Here is a 17,163-nt window from a genome sequence, read left to right as displayed (position 1 = left end):
ATGACTGATGTTGAGTTGCCATAAGCTGGTGTGGCTCAAAGACTGGAACAGCAGAAGTAAATTTCTACAACATTAGTACCAGTACTGAAGAAAGAGGGAACTATTCTGCTAGGATGGCTTTCGCTCTAATCAGGCTGGGACCAACATCCCTGGAAATCTAATATCTGGGGCTTTCACCTGTCCTCCTTTGGAGATTGTGGACCAAAGTTCTCAGAACCCAAGTCAAGGGAAACATTTGCTGTCATAATTTTGCACTTTTCAATGGCAGCACCTCAACTGAAGAGAGAGTTGGCCTAGTTTGCTTGATTTCTCCTTGTATGGCAAACCAGCTGCCGACGAATCAATATGGTGTTTAACCACATCCTTACCTTATGTACTTAACAGTCTAGATATGCTGCTATAAGGGCCCTATATAATTGAAATAAATCATCTCTATTCTTGTCCTCTTGCAATAATGGCTTATTTAACTATTTGCTATAACCACAGCATTTACAAGGACACCCAGGTCCCTCTGAAAATAAACGACTATTAAACACACTTTTAAAAACAGTCTTTCTAGTTTTGTCTCAGGGAGATGACCTCAAATTTTCCTACATTGTATTCCATCTCTATCTGTACATTCTCTTAACTTCTCCAAAGCTCTCTGAAGTCCCTATGCATCTTTCTCAGGGAATATACAGTGCCCTTCATAATATTTGGGACAAAGACACTTTTTTTTCCTTTATTTGCCCCTGTGCTCCACATGTGTTTCACATTTGTAATCGAACAATTCACATGTGATTAAAGTGATTAAAGGTTATTTGTATATATTTTGGTTTGATAATGTAGAAATTACAGCACTTTTATATATATAGTTCCCCCAAAAGAGGTAACTTAATCGAGGTATACAAGATTATAAGGAACATCAGGTGGACAGCCAGCACCTTTTTGCCAGGACAACAACAGCAAATACCGAGAACATCTATTTCAAGTGAATAGAGAAAAGTTTGAAAGTTTAGTGGAGATGTCAGGGGCAAGTAATTTTTTTAAAAATTTTACTGTGATTGAAGCATGGAATGGATTGCCAGGGTAGTGGTGGAGGAGGCTGATACAACAAGGACATTTAAAAAGACTTTAGGCACATGTATGCAAGAAAAATTGGAGGGTTATGGGTGTGAGGTAGGGAACGAATAGATTGTTGTGGAGGGCGATTAAAAACTTGGCTGAATGGTATACTACAACAACCTCTCACTCAATGTCACCAAAACTAGTCTATATAAACGGAAAACCAGAGGTGTACGATTACTGTGTCAGGAGGAAAATCAGAGGTAGAGAGGGTGAGAAAATTTAAATTCCTGGTATTCACTATTCCAGAGAACCTTTTCAGGACCCAACATACAAATGTCATTGTGAAGAAAGCACATCAGTGCGTCTACTTCCTCAGGAGTTTGCAGAGGTCTGGTATGACATCAAAAACCTTGGCAAACTTCTACAATGTGGTGGAAAATGTGCTGACCAGATAGCCAAGTATGGGGACACCAATATGCCTGAACAGAAACTACAGTAAAAGGTAGGAGACACAGCTCAGTTCATCACAGGCAAAACTCTGCCCACCATCGAGAAAATTTACACATTTCTAGTTTCCCTTTATGTTTAGATTCTATACCGAGCTACTATTGACGTCAGTGTACACGATGTGGAATCATGTACAAACTGTCGAGTTGATGTATACACTGTGGCGTCTAGTGCAAGATTGACACCTCCAAGCTTGCATTTTGGGCTTCTGTCACATGGACAGGAATTGACGCCATCAGTGAGGTAATCAGTTCAGATAAAAAGCTGTGTTGGATGCAGGTCAATTTCCTGCATTTTCCACAGCATGTCTACCATTTTGGGAGCTAGTTCACTTGCTGGAAAGTGAGTCGCCACATGAAACCCCTCCCCTCCCCCCCCCCCCCGCCCCCAGAACCAGCAATCCCACTGCAGATCCCCAAAGTCTGTATATTTTTTTTGCTTGGGTGGCCTTCCTCTCCGCCAAGGCACCTGAACCACAACTGGTGCTCCCAGATCCAGATAGGCAGCTTTTGAGGCAGTCAATTGCAAAAGCTTTCTCTTTACCTCTGATGTACATCAAACCATTGCATCTTAGTACCTCAAAGGGACCCTCATACAGACACTGGAATGGTGCTCAGTGCACTCCTTTCTGTATGAAAACTTTCTTTCAGTCTGCAAGTTTTGGGGTATATAGAACCTGGCCTGACTGTGTTGAGATATCAGTATGGGCGCTAAAGAACCGAGCTTCTCACGGAGCTTGCTTAGGTCCACTGCAGGCGTCTCCTCTTGTCCTCGTGAGTCTGATACAAATTCTCCTGGAACCATCAGGGGCATGCCATTGACCAGCTCTGCCAATGACGCACCTATATCATCTTTAGGTGCTGTTCATATGCCGGAGGACCCATGGCAATTCATCAACCTAGTTAGGTCCTTGCAGGCATGTCATAAAGGCAGATTCAAGTCCATTGGATTGTGGATAGTATGCAGTTGTGTGGTGCAACTTGGTGGCCTTTGCTGACTAAGGTCTTGACGAGAATTGGGCACCCCTGTCAGATGTGATGAGTATTGGCAGACCAAAACACACTATCCAAGCGGAAATGAGGGCCCTGGTGCAGGTGTTGGTAGTCACGTCTGCCAGTGGAACCACCTCTGGCCACCAGGTGGCCCAATCCACTTATAGTGAGAAGAAAACAGGAACCACATGACACAGGCAGGATGCCTACAATGCCCTCGTGAACGTGGTCAAACCTCTAATACATCATCTCAAAAGATTATAGTGGGGCTTCTGTGTGTTGCTGGACTTTGGATGTCTTCACTCAACTGCTGACCTGTTTTTGAAGGCCATGCCACACAAATCTGTTAGCTACCATCCAGAGAGTCATTCTGACCGATGGATGTGCCCACCTGTGTACCGCGTCAAATACCTGCCACCTCCAGGCCACCGGAATGATTGGGCAAGGATGACTTGTAGATACGTCACACAGGAGTTTGAGCTCCCTCGGACCCTGTTCTGTAACATGGAATTTCTTTGTCAGCCTGTTGTGCTTTCACAAGTGCAACAAAGTCCACCCTATAGGCAAAGGTCTGCATGGATTGTATGGCCGGGCAAGACAGTGCACCTGCCATTATATTGGGCTTTCCTGAGATGTGTTTGATTGCCATCGTGAACTCAGAAATATATGATAAATGTCTCTGTTGACAAGCCGACCATGGATCTGATACCTTAGTGAAGGCAAAGGAAAGCAGCTTGAGGTCTGTAACAGCCGTGAAATGCCTGCCTTCTAGAAAGTACCTGAAATGTCTGATAGCTAGGTACAGTGCCAACAATTCTTGATCAAAAGCACTGTACTTGAGTTCTGATGGTCTTTCGTGATTGCTAAAGAAAGCCAATGGTTTCCAATGCCCAGCAATGTACTGTTCAAGCACCCCTCCTACTGCCATACTGCCACCAACTACGCATCCACTGTCAGGGCTGTCGTGACATCCATTCTTGAGTGGATCAGCAATGGAGCATTAACCAGTGCTTCCTTGGTGTTCTCAAATGCTGCCAAAGGTTCTTCATCCAAAGTAACATCCCTTGCCTTGTCTGACACCAGGGCAAAGAGGGGTCGCATGATGCGAGCCGCTGATGGTAGAAACCGGCGATAAAAGTTCACCATTCCAACAAACTCCTGTAGGCCTTTAACTATGCTGGGCTTAGTGAACACTTGGATCTCCTCGACCTTTGCCAGTAGTTACTTTGCTCCGTGTTTGTCGATGGTTGCTGACACGAATTGACACTTGGCTGGGTTGATGGTCAACCTAAATTCATTCAAATGAGTGAAAACCTTGCACAGGTGGGACAGATGTTTCTGACAACTGCAGCTTGGCCAGTGCCATTTTAGGGCTGCTGGTCTTGTACTGCTCCAGCTTTCAACCGCACTGGTTCGCTGTGTTAAGGGACATGTTACAGTGTGTTATGCTGCTGTTTACGACCGCGCACGCCATACAATGTGCCGGCTCAATCTCCACAGACCGCTACAGCATTAAATGTTAGCCACTGCATGTTTACTGTTACAGACAGACCTCCTACTTACGATATTCCAAAGTTAAGATGATCAGAATCCATTGTGAATAAAGGTAAGTTGGAGTCTACCTGTATCAACGTGGTTGCTTTTCCTTCTCTGAAAGAAATGCTTCCGTCAAATCAGCGCACGAAGATCGCTTCCCAATCGTGCTTTGTTGGACCCAACACCATTTTTTAAAAATGGTAATTTGGAACACATACTCAGGTTGCTGTTGTTGGGGAGGGAGATATTAAAGAGGGAGCGAGAGCAACGGCAATCTGCACATGTTCCAAATCACAACAGAGGTTGTGAAGTGACGCTGCTGCCTCTAGTTACCAAGCGTCATCTCAGGCTCCCGGCAGGAGCGGGAACATCGGGTCAGAGAGCTACCTGCACAGGAAGACCCCAACTTACAATAATTTCACCTTATGATACAAGTTGCAGAACCAAACCCCATCATAAGTAGGGGTCCAGCAGTATATCTTTTTATGGAATTTCTCCAGCCAAGTTACACCTTCAAAGTTCAGTTAATGCAAGTCTGTTTATACTAATATGTTTAGGACATTTGAATCCAATACATTAATCATATCTCAAATGACTAAAACATTTACTGTATTCACACAACTCATGAACGCAAATGATCTGTGCACAAATGATTAGCAAGTGGTCTCTTTGGACACATTTTCTTCTCTAGCTCTTTTGTCTCCCTTTTTTTTTTAAGACTTTATTTAAAATTTTATAATATGAATACAATAAAGAATTACATTTAAATAAAAATAGAAAAAAATTTTAAAAAGGTATGATTACAATTTCTTTTTCTTTGGCTTGGCTTCGCGGACGAAGATTTATGGAGGGGGTAAAAAGTCCACGTCAGCTGCAGGCTCGTTTGTGGCTGACCAGTCCGATGCGGGACAGGCAGACACGATTGCAGCGGTTGCAAGGGAAAATTGGTTGGTTGGGGTTGGGTGTTGGGTTTTTCCTCCTTTGCCTTTTGTCAGTGAGGTGGGCTCTGCGGTCTTCTTCAAAGGAGGCTGCTGCCCGCCAAACTGTGAGGCGCCAAGATGCACGGTTTGAGGCGTTATCAGCCCACTGGCGGTGGTCAATGTGGCAGGCACCAAGAGATTTCTTTAGGCAGTCCTTGTACCTTTTCTTTGGTGCACCTCTGTCACGGTGGCCAGTGGAGAGCTCGCCATATAATACGATCTTGGGAAGGCGATGGTCCTCCATTCTGGAGACGTGACCCATCCAGCGATATTACATCAGAAAACTACACAAAATAACCCCCCCTCCGTTAATTGTAACACAATATTAATAGTCTAACTTAAAATTAGTCCAACCCTCCCCCCCAAAAATAAAGAGTGAAGAGTTAATAAAATTGACAATATTATATATGAAAAAAAATACCCACTTACAAAAAAAAGAGATAAAACTTAACCTAAAACAATTCTAACAACAACAAAAAATATTGTCAATACTAAAATATCACACTTAAACATATATTTAAATCAAACTTAAATGCATATAATTAGCAAACGGAGTCCACTTTAACTTATAAAAAGACATCTTATCCTGAATTGAAAAAGATATCCTTTCCATAGTCAAACAAAATTTCATTTCCAAATACCACTTATCTAAAGTTAGTATATTTCTATCTTTCCAAGTAAGTGCTATACATTTCTTAGCCACAACTAAAGCTAAATAAATAAATGAAATCTGATAATCCTCTAAACCTAAATCGATTAATGATTGCATGTTCCCTAATAAAAATATATCGGGATCTAATACAAGATGGGTATTATATAAACTGTTAAAAACAGATTGAATACCTTTCCAAAACTGTTGCAATCGATCACAAAGCCAAACAGTATGCAAAAAAGTATTGGCCGTCTGATCACATCGAAAACAAGAATCCAACTTACTAAAACCAAATTTTTTTAATTTCTCCGGCGTTAAATATAGCTGATGAATAAAATTATAATTAATCATCGCTAGTCTAGCATTAATTAATTTCCGAATACTATTCTGACAAATTTCCATCCAAGCTTCTTCAGCTATTTTATGTCCTAAATCTTTTTCCCATTTCAACTTATCTTTATCCCAGTCTTTTTTACTATCAACTTCTTGTAAAATACAATACAAATCAGATATATATCCCTTTTTTGGTATTGAAAGTACATATTCTTCAAAACTAGATTCAGGCAATAAAATCATATGTCGACCACATAAATGTTTTACAAAAGATCTTAATTGATAATATACAAATATAGAATTTGCACTAATATCATATTTCCTTTGTAATTTGTCAAAGGAACAAAAACAACCTTCAGAAAAACAATCAGATAAATTTTTTATTCCCTTCTTTTCCCATTGTTTCAAAGTGGCATTAGAGACCGTAAAAGGAACAAGTTGATTATTATATAATGGCAATCTTCCAGAATATATATTTTTAAGTCCCAATTTTTTAAGTTTACTTGTCCATAAATTCAATAAATGTGCTCTTTTGTCTCCCTTGATAGAACATGCATGTCATCCAGGAGTTAGCCTGCTGAATCTCCTTTGCACCACCTCCAATGTAACTCTTATTTTCACGCAAAGGGACCAAAACTATTGGCAATATTCCAGATAAGGCCTCACTAACACCCTGTCCAACTGCCTCAAAGTATCCTATTTTTCAAGCTTTATCTCCTTTGCAATGAAACTATATGCTATTTGACTTTAGTTGTAACTTGTTGGATCTGTTTACTAGCTTCAGAACACGCACTTCCATCTATTTTCACGTTATAGGCAAATTAGGCACCTTACATACTCAAGAGAAACACTAAAATCTGCAGACACCATGATTGAAGTGCAAACACAATGCTGGAGTAACAAAGCAGGTCAAACTGCGTACTTTACATAGTAAAGATAAAGATACATAACCAAAGTTTGAGTCAGAGCCCTTCATCAAGGCAAAATGTAGGCACTCACCTGAATAAAATTCTTGGTGGGGCGGGGGGAGGAGCACAGTCAGATCACAGGTGGATAAAGGAGAGAAGGCACAACAGCAAACGGGGAAGGGTATGGCTCTATGAATGGCAAGGGAAGAGGGTGGAGCACTGGAGGAAAAGAGACAGAGGGAGAAGGAAGAGAGGGAGAACAGAGAGTAGAATAGCAGAAACTTGAGAAGCCATGAGGTTACATACTGATCTGCCCTCCAAGTCATAATGCAAATAGTGAACAATTGGAGGCCAAGAAATGATAACGTTGGTATTCCACTAGTTACTTCCTACCAGTCTGAAAAGAACCAATTTATTTCAACAGTTTTTTCATAAAACAATCAGTTCAATTCCATTCTAACATTTCCCTGATACCATAGTACCTTGTCAAATGCCTTTTGGAAATCCAAGTATAAACTGGAGACACAAAAGACTGCAGATGCTAAAAATTGCAGCAAAAAAAACAAGCTGCCAAAGAAACTCTGAGTCAGGCAGCAACTTTGCTGGTGAAGGGATGGTCAACATTTCAGGTTGAGACCCTGCACAAGGACCATTCACAGGCTCCCCTCCAACAACTCTCCCATTACATCTTCAAAGGATTCAAGCAAATTTGTCATACATGACTTATCTTTCACAAAACCATAATGACTGGGTTTAATTATATTCAGCTTTCCTAAATAATTAGCTATTTTTTCATTGACTCCAGCATCTTGCCAATAGCAGCTATTAAATTAACTGACTTGTAGTTCTCACCTTTCAACCTTTTTCCTTTTAGTTTCAACCTTTTTAAATTATAGAAATCATTTCATTTGGCAGTCACAGTTTCTGTCACTTTTCTTTCAAGTTGTTTCTCATATAGATATACCTTCATTATAGCATTTCCAAATTTTTCTATCTCCCCAGTGCTTCTATAAAATATCCAATACAAAGTTATGTGCCATAAGCTCAGGGTTGGTCATTGGTGGTAATCAACAGATTTATTCTCCCACGTTAAACTAATGCCATAAGGTTTCATTTCATATGTCATGAGTCAGCAGGCCGTCGAAAATGTCAGAGTTATATAATCTTGGGTTTCAGCCTTCATCATTATATCCAGCACATCTTCGTATCACTCTTTCCAGTGGGCACAAGTAGTTTAATACAGTGGTTGAGGCTCAGGAATATGTTATGAAGCAATCTTCCACTCTGCACTGAGTGACATTTCTTTGTTATTCATTGACTCTGCCTTATGATTGAACTTCATTACTTTATATGTTTACTTATTTGTCTTATGGTACTTACAGGGAAAGCATTCATTGCTTTATATGCTTTACATTATTTGGTTTAGAAGTGTCTGAGGGTTTTGACACAGTGATTGTGTTTATGTAAACATTTATTTTTTCTATATATAATTTGCACACTGAGTTACTTATTTTTTATTAATAAGTAGAATAAATAGATTTTTTCTTTTTTTTCTAAATCACTAGTGGTAAATAATTAACAAGTTTGTCCTATTATACACTGTTCAAATTTTTTTTGAGAAGTCTCCAAATTGTTTCAGCTGTGCACTGTGATAGAGGCTAAACATGACCTCCCTATCGGTTTGAAATATTTTATTTCGGGATTGTTTATAAACATTTTTAGGAACCAGAACATCTAATCTAACAGAAAAATGTTTGTAGAAATTTTAGAGAAATTAATTAGCAGCCTTGGGGGAGGGGGTGGTTAGGACTGGGGATGGGGCAGGGGATGGGGCAGGGGAATGGGAGGGAGGTGGCTTAAGGGCTGTTTTCTTTTGTTCTTTTATGTTTATGTTTCTTTTATGTTTAACTTCTTTTATCTTTCTTTTATGTTTAACTTTTACCTTTTATGTTTCTTTTATGTTTAACTTCTGGATCTCTAATTTCTGTTCTAAGAGTGCCACCTGTTGGCTGAATAAAATAAAAAATAATAATAAAACGTACTGGGGCATGTAGGTCAATCGAGTGTACAGATACTCCTCAACTTACGATGAGGCTGTGTTCCAGAAAACCCATATCAAAAAATTGTAGGTTGCAAAAGAATACCACACCTACCATTTTGAATAATTAAATGTTGAATACCTTTATTCCACACTGAAAGAACCATTAACGTACACAGCTGAAAGCACATTGGACATGAAAAATGTTTGAAGCATTGAGACTGCGAGCGTGGCTGAGTCAGCATCACGAGAGAGTATGCTGTACGTATGCTCATGCGATGCTACCATCACGAGAGAATAGCATACCTCTTAATCGCAAGTGAGGGAACAGATCCGAATTCGAAATTGAGAGTACAGATTGAAACCATTGTAACTTTGAAAAATTGTAAGTCAGACCATTGTAAGTAGGGGAGCACCGATAATTAGGCTACACAGGTTTGTGTGTAGCCAATTACCATGCTGCATGTCTAAATTTAATAAAGTTTAAAATGTAATAAAAAGTTTAGTTTGAAGGATTTGTTGTTTTTTTTTTTCAGAAATGCCATTGGTGGCACCTCTCTAGAGCTTTGTGTTTCCTGTTGATGATGATTCGTGACAAAGAGGTTTGTGTGGGTTTGAAATCTTGGTGTTCATTCTTTCTATTCATCAGTAGAAGACTGTGCTGATTTACTAAAGGTAATGGCAAATTTCATAATTTATGTCTGCCTTATCGAAAAGTGGCTCCCAAAATATGAGAACATAACTTAATTTACAAAACCTCTATAACAAGTGTGAGAACAGTTGATTCAGGACTTTTGTTTTGCAGATGCTTTCATTTGCATCAATGAATCAGTCAATGACAACTTGGAGCTGGATCACTGGACATATGTGTTGCCTGTTTTTTCCTGCTTAATGCCTAAAATTGAGACTATTCAAAGAGTGAATCCTTGGAATCTCTCACTCCAATCCTTTTCTCTCTAATCCTCAACCTCTGATGTATTTATTCCAACTATGCAACCTTCTACACTGAATCCTCTGAAAATCATTTTTTTCTCCACTTAAAGCCAACTTTCTCTCCACTGCATTCCCTCCCCCCTCCCAAAGAATTCTGAAGAGACTCCTTCTTTCACAATTACCTTGTCTGATCTTCTTTCTCCATTAAACACTCTCTCATGCATCTGCAACACCTCTTTCCTTCCCACTACTCAAGAAGACAGACAGGTTCTTTAGCCAATTATTCTTCTAATCTAGTGTACTGCATTTGGTGTTGTCATTCTTTGAACCAACCACACACTATTTGGTGCTTATAATGCAATCTGCTCTACAGTACAGAAATCAAATGACTGGGTGGTCACTGTGGAACACCTGCCATCAGTCTGCAGTATCAGGTAATCCTCATCTTCCCATCACCTCAATTCTTCATCAGACACCCACCCTGAATTGTCTGCAAGCTTCCAGACTGGTAACAATGCCAACATAAGCTCAAGGGAAAGCACCTCATTTTGTCTGGGCACATTGCAGCCCTATGATCTTATCTATCAGAACCTGCCAATCCTATGGTAGGTTATCTATATGCAATATTAACTCAAATTTCCTCTCTTTCCTAACTATCTACTGGGCATGTCTTCTTGTTATGAAATGCACTTAATCTATCAATAGATAACTGAATCAACAGGTTATCACATTAGCAATCTTGTCCTCTCCTTGTTTATAGATATTACCTTTTGCTAACCAACCACTGCCAGCCTCTCTACAACAAACTTGTTTTCTTTTTCTGAGTTTTATTGAAGGCCTTTGACTTGAAATAATAATTCTGCTGCATGTGCCACAAATGCTGCTTTGTTGAGTGTTTCCTACATTTTTTGTAATTTCAGATAAGTCATATCTGTATTCACAAAAGACACTACTCGTTCTTTTGACTTTTCAACCAAGTGGCACATTTTTGGGATGTGGGAGGAAAGTAAAGTACTGGTCACGGGGAAATGAGCAAAGTCCACACACAGGACTTGAGATCATGAGCAAATCCTGGTCCCTGAACCTGAGAGGACAGTGTCAATAGCTCGACCACTGTCAAAATGCCAGCTTCCAATCTTGAACCTATTCAGAAACCAGATTGTTCACAGCACTCCTAGGTAGAGGATGGGTTAAGAGTTCCTACCTCAATCCTGAATGTCTGATCTCTAATTAGACTGAGATTTAAAAGTTGGTACATTTGAAAATTATATTTATGTTTGCATTCTAATATTTAACCTTCAATCGCTCAAATTGAACTATGCAAGCATAATTTGTAACAAAATTACTACTCAATTCATCAAGCACATTTTCCCAGAGCTTAGTCTATGTTATTCATTCATCCAGTTGCTGGAGGATAAACACAAATCCGATTCCCTCAAACAATCAATAAAACTTCAGAAACACCATTCAGATTCTTGTTAGCAATAGTTGTTTGGATACAAGAAATTCTGTTATCTCATTGGACATTTTTGATGAAATAAGGTTTTTTTTTTCCACGTACCCACAGTGTATTGAAATACTCCAATCCCAAGGAGATCAGCCGCCCGGTATCGGTGAGCAGAAGTCGCAGTCCGACCCAAGTGCTAAAGTAGTAGAGGAGATAGACAGTAGGTGCACCCACGGCCAACAGAAGTAGTACTCTGCAGTTCATCAATACCTGATTACCTAACGCTTCTATCCCTTGATTGACGAAGGAAATGGGCAACATGAGGGTACCTAAAACAATGGGTGTATGAGTATCCTGTAGACCATCCAGCCACTTCCTCACCAGGTTAATAAATGTGGTCTTGAATGGATGCAGGAAGGTGCCACAGAGCACGGCCCAGAGCAGCGGCCGCAGAAACGCCTCCAAGATAAAGTAAACCAGCACCGCTGCGCCGCAAGAGATGGCCACGAATATCAACGCGCCAGTGTTATAAAACGCCTGCTTAATGTTCTTATCGAATTTAAGCGGCAACAACTGCTGCACTCCTTGCTGGACGCAGTCGGTAATCAGGCTGACACTCGATGACCTGGCGAGTGGAGGTCTGCCCTCAGACGGCGCAGTCTCCTCCTCGGCCATGTCTGCCTTTGACTGGTAATCGGCGACATGCGGCAAAGCATGCTAGGAGTTGTAGTTCTGCGTCCACTTCCGGCAGACTGAGGGGCGGGAAAAGCCTACAATTCCCGGCAGATCGTGCTGGTGGAGTCATCCTCAGCCGGTGGGAACTTGCCCGAATGTCGGAATTAACGATTGTAAGGACTGGCAGGTCAGGCAGCATGAAGGGAGAAGGAAAGCGGGTTAACGCGTCAGTTTATTTTACATTTTTATGCTAGATTGTAAGGCTCGGATAAAATATTAGAACGTGTGGAGAGACGAGATGAAAAACATGTTTAGTCTGCTAAATTAAACTCATACAGGTACCTGACAGATGCATTGTCGAGGGTCTCCGCTCAGTTCTTCCACGGTTACTTCGATTGGGAGAATCAGCATTGAAGTGGGTTCTGCAAAAGGTTTGAGGCATCGTTGGAAAGAACAACGATTTACCCCACAGAGATTAAAGCTAAATTGTGAAGCACGCTGCCAGAACTCCAATCATTCCTAAAATTAAACTCGTCCTCCATTTCCCTCTGGAGTCAGTTTACTACTTTGAGTATCCCATACAGCGGTTCTCAACCTTTTTCTTTCCACTGACATACCACTTTAAGTATTCCCTATGCCATAGGTGCTCTGCGATTAGTAAGGGATTGCTTAAGGTGGTATGAGGTGGAAAGAAAAAGTTTGAAAACCACTGTTTTAATCCTACCTAATCGACTCGTGATGTGCACGGTTTCAGAACTACAAAAGAAATGGGCCAATGACCATTTTTCTCAAGCAAAATATTTTGGTAACAATTAGGTCTAGAACAGTGATTCTTAACCTTCCCTTCCCACTGACATTCCAAAAAGCTAAACCAACTCCTTATCGCTATTGCTGCTGCTCGCCGGAATCCTCCTCCATGCCAACCCCAACCTGACAATGTTGACATTGCAGCTGCTGGGACTGTATCCAATACTGCCCAGCCCATGCTACCCCACTAGAAAGGCAACAGACCAGATCAAATAGCAAACAGGTCACAATAATTGTTGATTGTGACTCATCGGATACTGATCAGGAACCTGATCCCTCTATGTATCGCAAAGTGATGATAGGAGCACACCAGTCCTTAATCTTTGGACCTCCACTGAGGTTAGGACCATGAGAGCAGTGGCACCAACTCCCTTGAAAGCACCTAATGCCTTCCATAATTGACACCTAAATTTGCAATATTTATAATCCCTTACCAGGGGATATAACTATGTTGTTGAGCTGCACCTCATGGCCCTGATTGCAGGAAGCTTCTCTGTTCTGCCAGGAGAAGATGGGGATTGGCAAGATAATAATGTATTTCTGAGAAGGAAAATGAACTCAGCTCCCTGGCTTGCGAACAGAGAATTACAGTCTATTATGCAAACTGCCCAAAAGGCCGGGGATATTGGAGAGATGACTCAAACTTTGCTGCATTCAGAGGAGCTGATGGTGGATTTTCTGGAAAGTAAAAGAGCAAATGGGATGAATGTGCTGGTGTTCCTTGGCAGATCAGACCTTGCCAAGACATGCCCAAACTTTTAAAATTAATGATACTGATTGGCAAACAAACAAAAAACTGGGCTGAGGTTAATATTGCTAATATGGTTAGTTTCCCCTTAAGTAATAAAAAGAAATCTAAGGGTAAGAACAGTTCTACTAAAAGACCAACTATGGAAGTAGAGTTTGAGGGAGGAAATGGAGCTTGGAGCATCTACATTTGCAGAATAGATGGGGACTGCCAAAACACAATCAGTCACAAGATGAATGCTGCCAATGTTGTCAAAAAAGGCATTGGGCATGAGATTGTTGGGCTGTTGCTCCTCGAACACTAATGCAACCTGTGATATTGCCTCCTCTGCCGCCGGTCTCCTTTTCATTAGCAATCACAATAGGGGCATAGGGGTGGCCACAAGAGACCTGTGGTACAGATGACTCGGAATAAATTGTTGCACAATATGAAAGAGAATACTCTTGTTCAGATTCAAATTGGAGATAAATAATATCTGCTTTAGTTGAAACCGACACTACCATGCTTTCTTACCCACTCCCCTCCCTCTGTGGAGCTCACACCTAGTCACATTAATATTAGTACGATTGAAATTGCCACTCTCCCTGTGGTAGAGCGATTATCTGTTCCTGTTTCTGTTAATTTAATTGGAACCATGTCTCAGGGCTCCTTCATTATATCCCAAATGACCACCCAACCCCTTGTTAGGTAGGCAGACTTTATGCAAGTTGGGAGCCACAATTTACTGAACAACCCAAGGAATGTTTCTGGAGCTATCCCAAAGTGGTGCATATAAACTTGCATGTTTATTAACTTCTGAAAAGGCAACTCGCACACCCATGCTGTTTTGTTGGCAGCACCCAGGTAATCCCTACCAGTCTGCTATTAATGAGCTTTACCGACCCTGGCTTAGTTCACCTTTTCCACTTGATAGGAGTCTCTAAAGTCCATGTTACACATTGCTTGATATGGTATACTTCAGTGCACGAGGACACACCAAAACCCCTCTTTAACCTCTTGGAAGTTGTGACGGCTTTGAAGTAGCTAGGGGTACAAGTACAACTGAATGATTCTCAGAAAGATCTATACACACAGCAACAAAACTCTGTCCTATATATAGTCCTGATTATCTGGAGACCTTTTACAGCTGTGAATGTGGGACTTGTGATTGAACAACTTTGTCAGCTGCTGGCATTGCAGGAACATCTATTTAGCCATTTTCTACTGGGTTTTTTTCCCTCACTGACGAAGAAGGATATGTGTAGGTGAGGGAACAACAACACACTATCCTTATCCAATGCCAATGCCCTCCTGATGCTCAATCCTCACTTCTCGGTACCTGTACACTGGTGGGTGGCCCATAAAAACCATATAGGTACACACTGAGTTACCCTCAAAAGAATGCACCATTACCCACCATCCAACAATACCAACTAATGCCTGAAATTGAGGAGGGTATGTGATCATTAACACTCAAAGACAATGTAATATTTCCATATTGTCTATCCCCAAACCGAGGAAAAGGAATGAGTAGTAATTCAAGCAAGACCTGCATGTAATTAATCAAATAGTTGTACCTATCGCTCCATTAATTCCCGACATTAATGTTATATTTCCTGCTATCACTGTAGAAGCCATTGTTTTTACAGTAATTGATTTGTACTCAGCTTTTTTCTCTTTATCTCTTCACCCAGTCTGCCAGATTTTGTTTGCCTTCATTTATCGCAGAAAACAATATACTTGGTCAAGAATGCCTCAAGGTTACACTGAAAGTCCTGCTGTTTATGCTGCTGCCATTCAACATAATTTAGAAAGCCTGCAGCTTTCTGCAGAATCTATGCTGATTCTGTATGCTGATGACCATCTGGTGGCTTCACTTGACCTAGTTGCATGCATCTGAGACTTTCTTGTCCTGTTCAACTATTCAGCCGAGAAAGACCATTGTAGTTCACAAGATAAACTTCAATTTTGTCAGACTAAGGTACAATATCTGGGGTTTGAGCTGCAGGACAGCAAGCGACGACATGGTGCCACCCGTGTACAGGCTGTACTTAACATTCCGGAACCAACTAACAAAAAAGAAGTGCTGTCATTTCTCAATATGATGGGATACTGCCGCCAGTGGACGCCCAACTATTGGGAATTGGACACTATCTGAAGAACATCAGTGTTGTGCAGTGAGCCGGAGTAGGTTAGTGAACTCAAGAGCACAAGGAAGCTTTTCGTTTTTTGAAGGGTTCCATGCTGCCTGTACCTGCCTTGCGTCTCCCAGATTACTGAAACTTGGCTGGAGAAAGGGCAAGATTGGCTGATGCAAGAACTGGAGTTTAGGTCAGGGTCAGCGCCAAGGCATCGCCTCGCCAAACAAGATGCTGTTCCCCCCCAAATGAGGCGCTGTACCCCACCCCCATACAGTCACGGCCATCCCTGGCTGTCAGACCCGCCCCCACTCATTCCCGCGTGAGTAGCATCTAGCTTGGCACACACTAGCAACTCTCCTTCCACACCCTGCCACATCACTAGTGTGCGTCAATAGTAGTATCTAATCACACTTGACACAATAAAAAGTAGGTCCTCGTGTCGCACTTTGGAGGGCGGATGGCAATAGTGACAGGTAGGTACCTGGCTGCACTCCACCTGTCGACTGGTTGGTCCCTGCTAGCACCCCCACTCCCTCCCCCAATGACAGGTTGATCCCTGCTAGCACCCCTCCTGCTGTTGACAGGTGGTCCCTGCTAGCAGCCCCCCCCCTTGTCAACAGATTGGTCCATGCTAGCACCCCCTCCCCCCCCCACTGTCACCACGTTGGCCCCTGCTAGCACATCCCGACCTGCTGAACGAGCCTCCCTCTAACCTGCTAATATCCCCCTCCAACATATGTTCTGGCGCCGACCTTGGTTTAGGTGTTTTACAAAGAATAGGATGGGAGGTATAAAAGTGGGGTGGGGGAGAGTAGCATTACCGGTCAGGGATTGTATCACGGTTATAGAAAGGGAGGATGCTGCAGAGGGAGTGTCGACTGAGTCAGTGCGGGTAAAAGTCACAAATAGGAAGTAAACTATTGCTGTACTGGGAGTAGTCTATAGGCCCCTAAATAGGAAATACAGGGTTGTAGTTACGGGTGATTTCAACTTCCCTAATATTTACTGGCACCTCCTGACTGCAAGATGGATAGATGGGGCTGAATTTGTCAGGTGTGTTCAAGAAGGATTCCTGAGGGAGGGGGGGGTGAGAAAATACATAAAAACTGTATTACTTTTGTGTCATAGTTTTTATTATTTTTATGTTATAAATAAATACTGTATATGTTTTGACACAAATGGAAAATATTTTTTTTAAAAAAAGGATTCCTCACACAGTATGTGGACCAGCCAATGAGAAGAGAGGCCCTACTGGATCTGGTTCTGGGGAATGAACCTGCTCAGTGGGGGAGCATTTTGGTGAGAGTGACTAACGTCGCTGTGGAAAAGGATAAAAACAGTCAAAATGGGAAAGTGCTTAACTAAGGAAGGGCTAATTATGAAGGGATGAGGCAGGAACTAGCGACAGTAAATTGGAAACTTACTGGTTTAATGGTGAAA

At 41.6% G+C, this 17,163-nt stretch overlaps 1 protein-coding gene and 1 long non-coding RNA gene across 6 annotated transcripts in view; one reads left to right on the top strand and one right to left on the bottom strand.

The window, feature by feature from the left end:
* tmem245 (transmembrane protein 245) overlaps positions 1-13,023 on the bottom strand; it is a 120,771-nt gene extending 107,748 nt beyond the window's left edge. For 2 of the 4 annotated variants that reach the window (XM_069913540.1, XM_069913542.1), the window contains exon 1: positions 11,488-12,098. In XM_069913540.1, the coding sequence (XP_069769641.1) occupies positions 11,488-12,048 (561 nt within the window). In that variant the 5' untranslated portion in view covers positions 12,049-12,098. Of the gene's footprint in view, positions 1-11,487; positions 12,099-12,390; positions 12,471-12,924 lie in introns of those variants that run through there. The other 2 variants (XM_069913544.1, XM_069913543.1) reach the window with 2 other exon arrangements.
* Positions 12,008-17,163, top strand: part of LOC138751364 (uncharacterized) — a 33,765-nt gene continuing 28,609 nt past the window's right edge. Inside the window, exon 1 of one of the 2 annotated variants that reach the window (XR_011349867.1) lies at positions 12,008-12,274. This is a non-coding gene — a long non-coding RNA (uncharacterized lncRNA). The remainder of the gene's footprint in view (positions 12,275-17,163) is intronic. The other variant, XR_011349868.1, reaches the window with a different exon arrangement.

This window comes from Narcine bancroftii, chromosome 1, assembly GCF_036971445.1.
Source record: "Narcine bancroftii isolate sNarBan1 chromosome 1, sNarBan1.hap1, whole genome shotgun sequence".
In the NCBI taxonomy this organism is placed as follows: Eukaryota; Metazoa; Chordata; class Chondrichthyes; order Torpediniformes; family Narcinidae; genus Narcine; species Narcine bancroftii.
The sequence above is the reverse complement of the archived record's forward strand: the minus strand, read 5'-3'. Positions and strand labels throughout refer to the sequence as shown.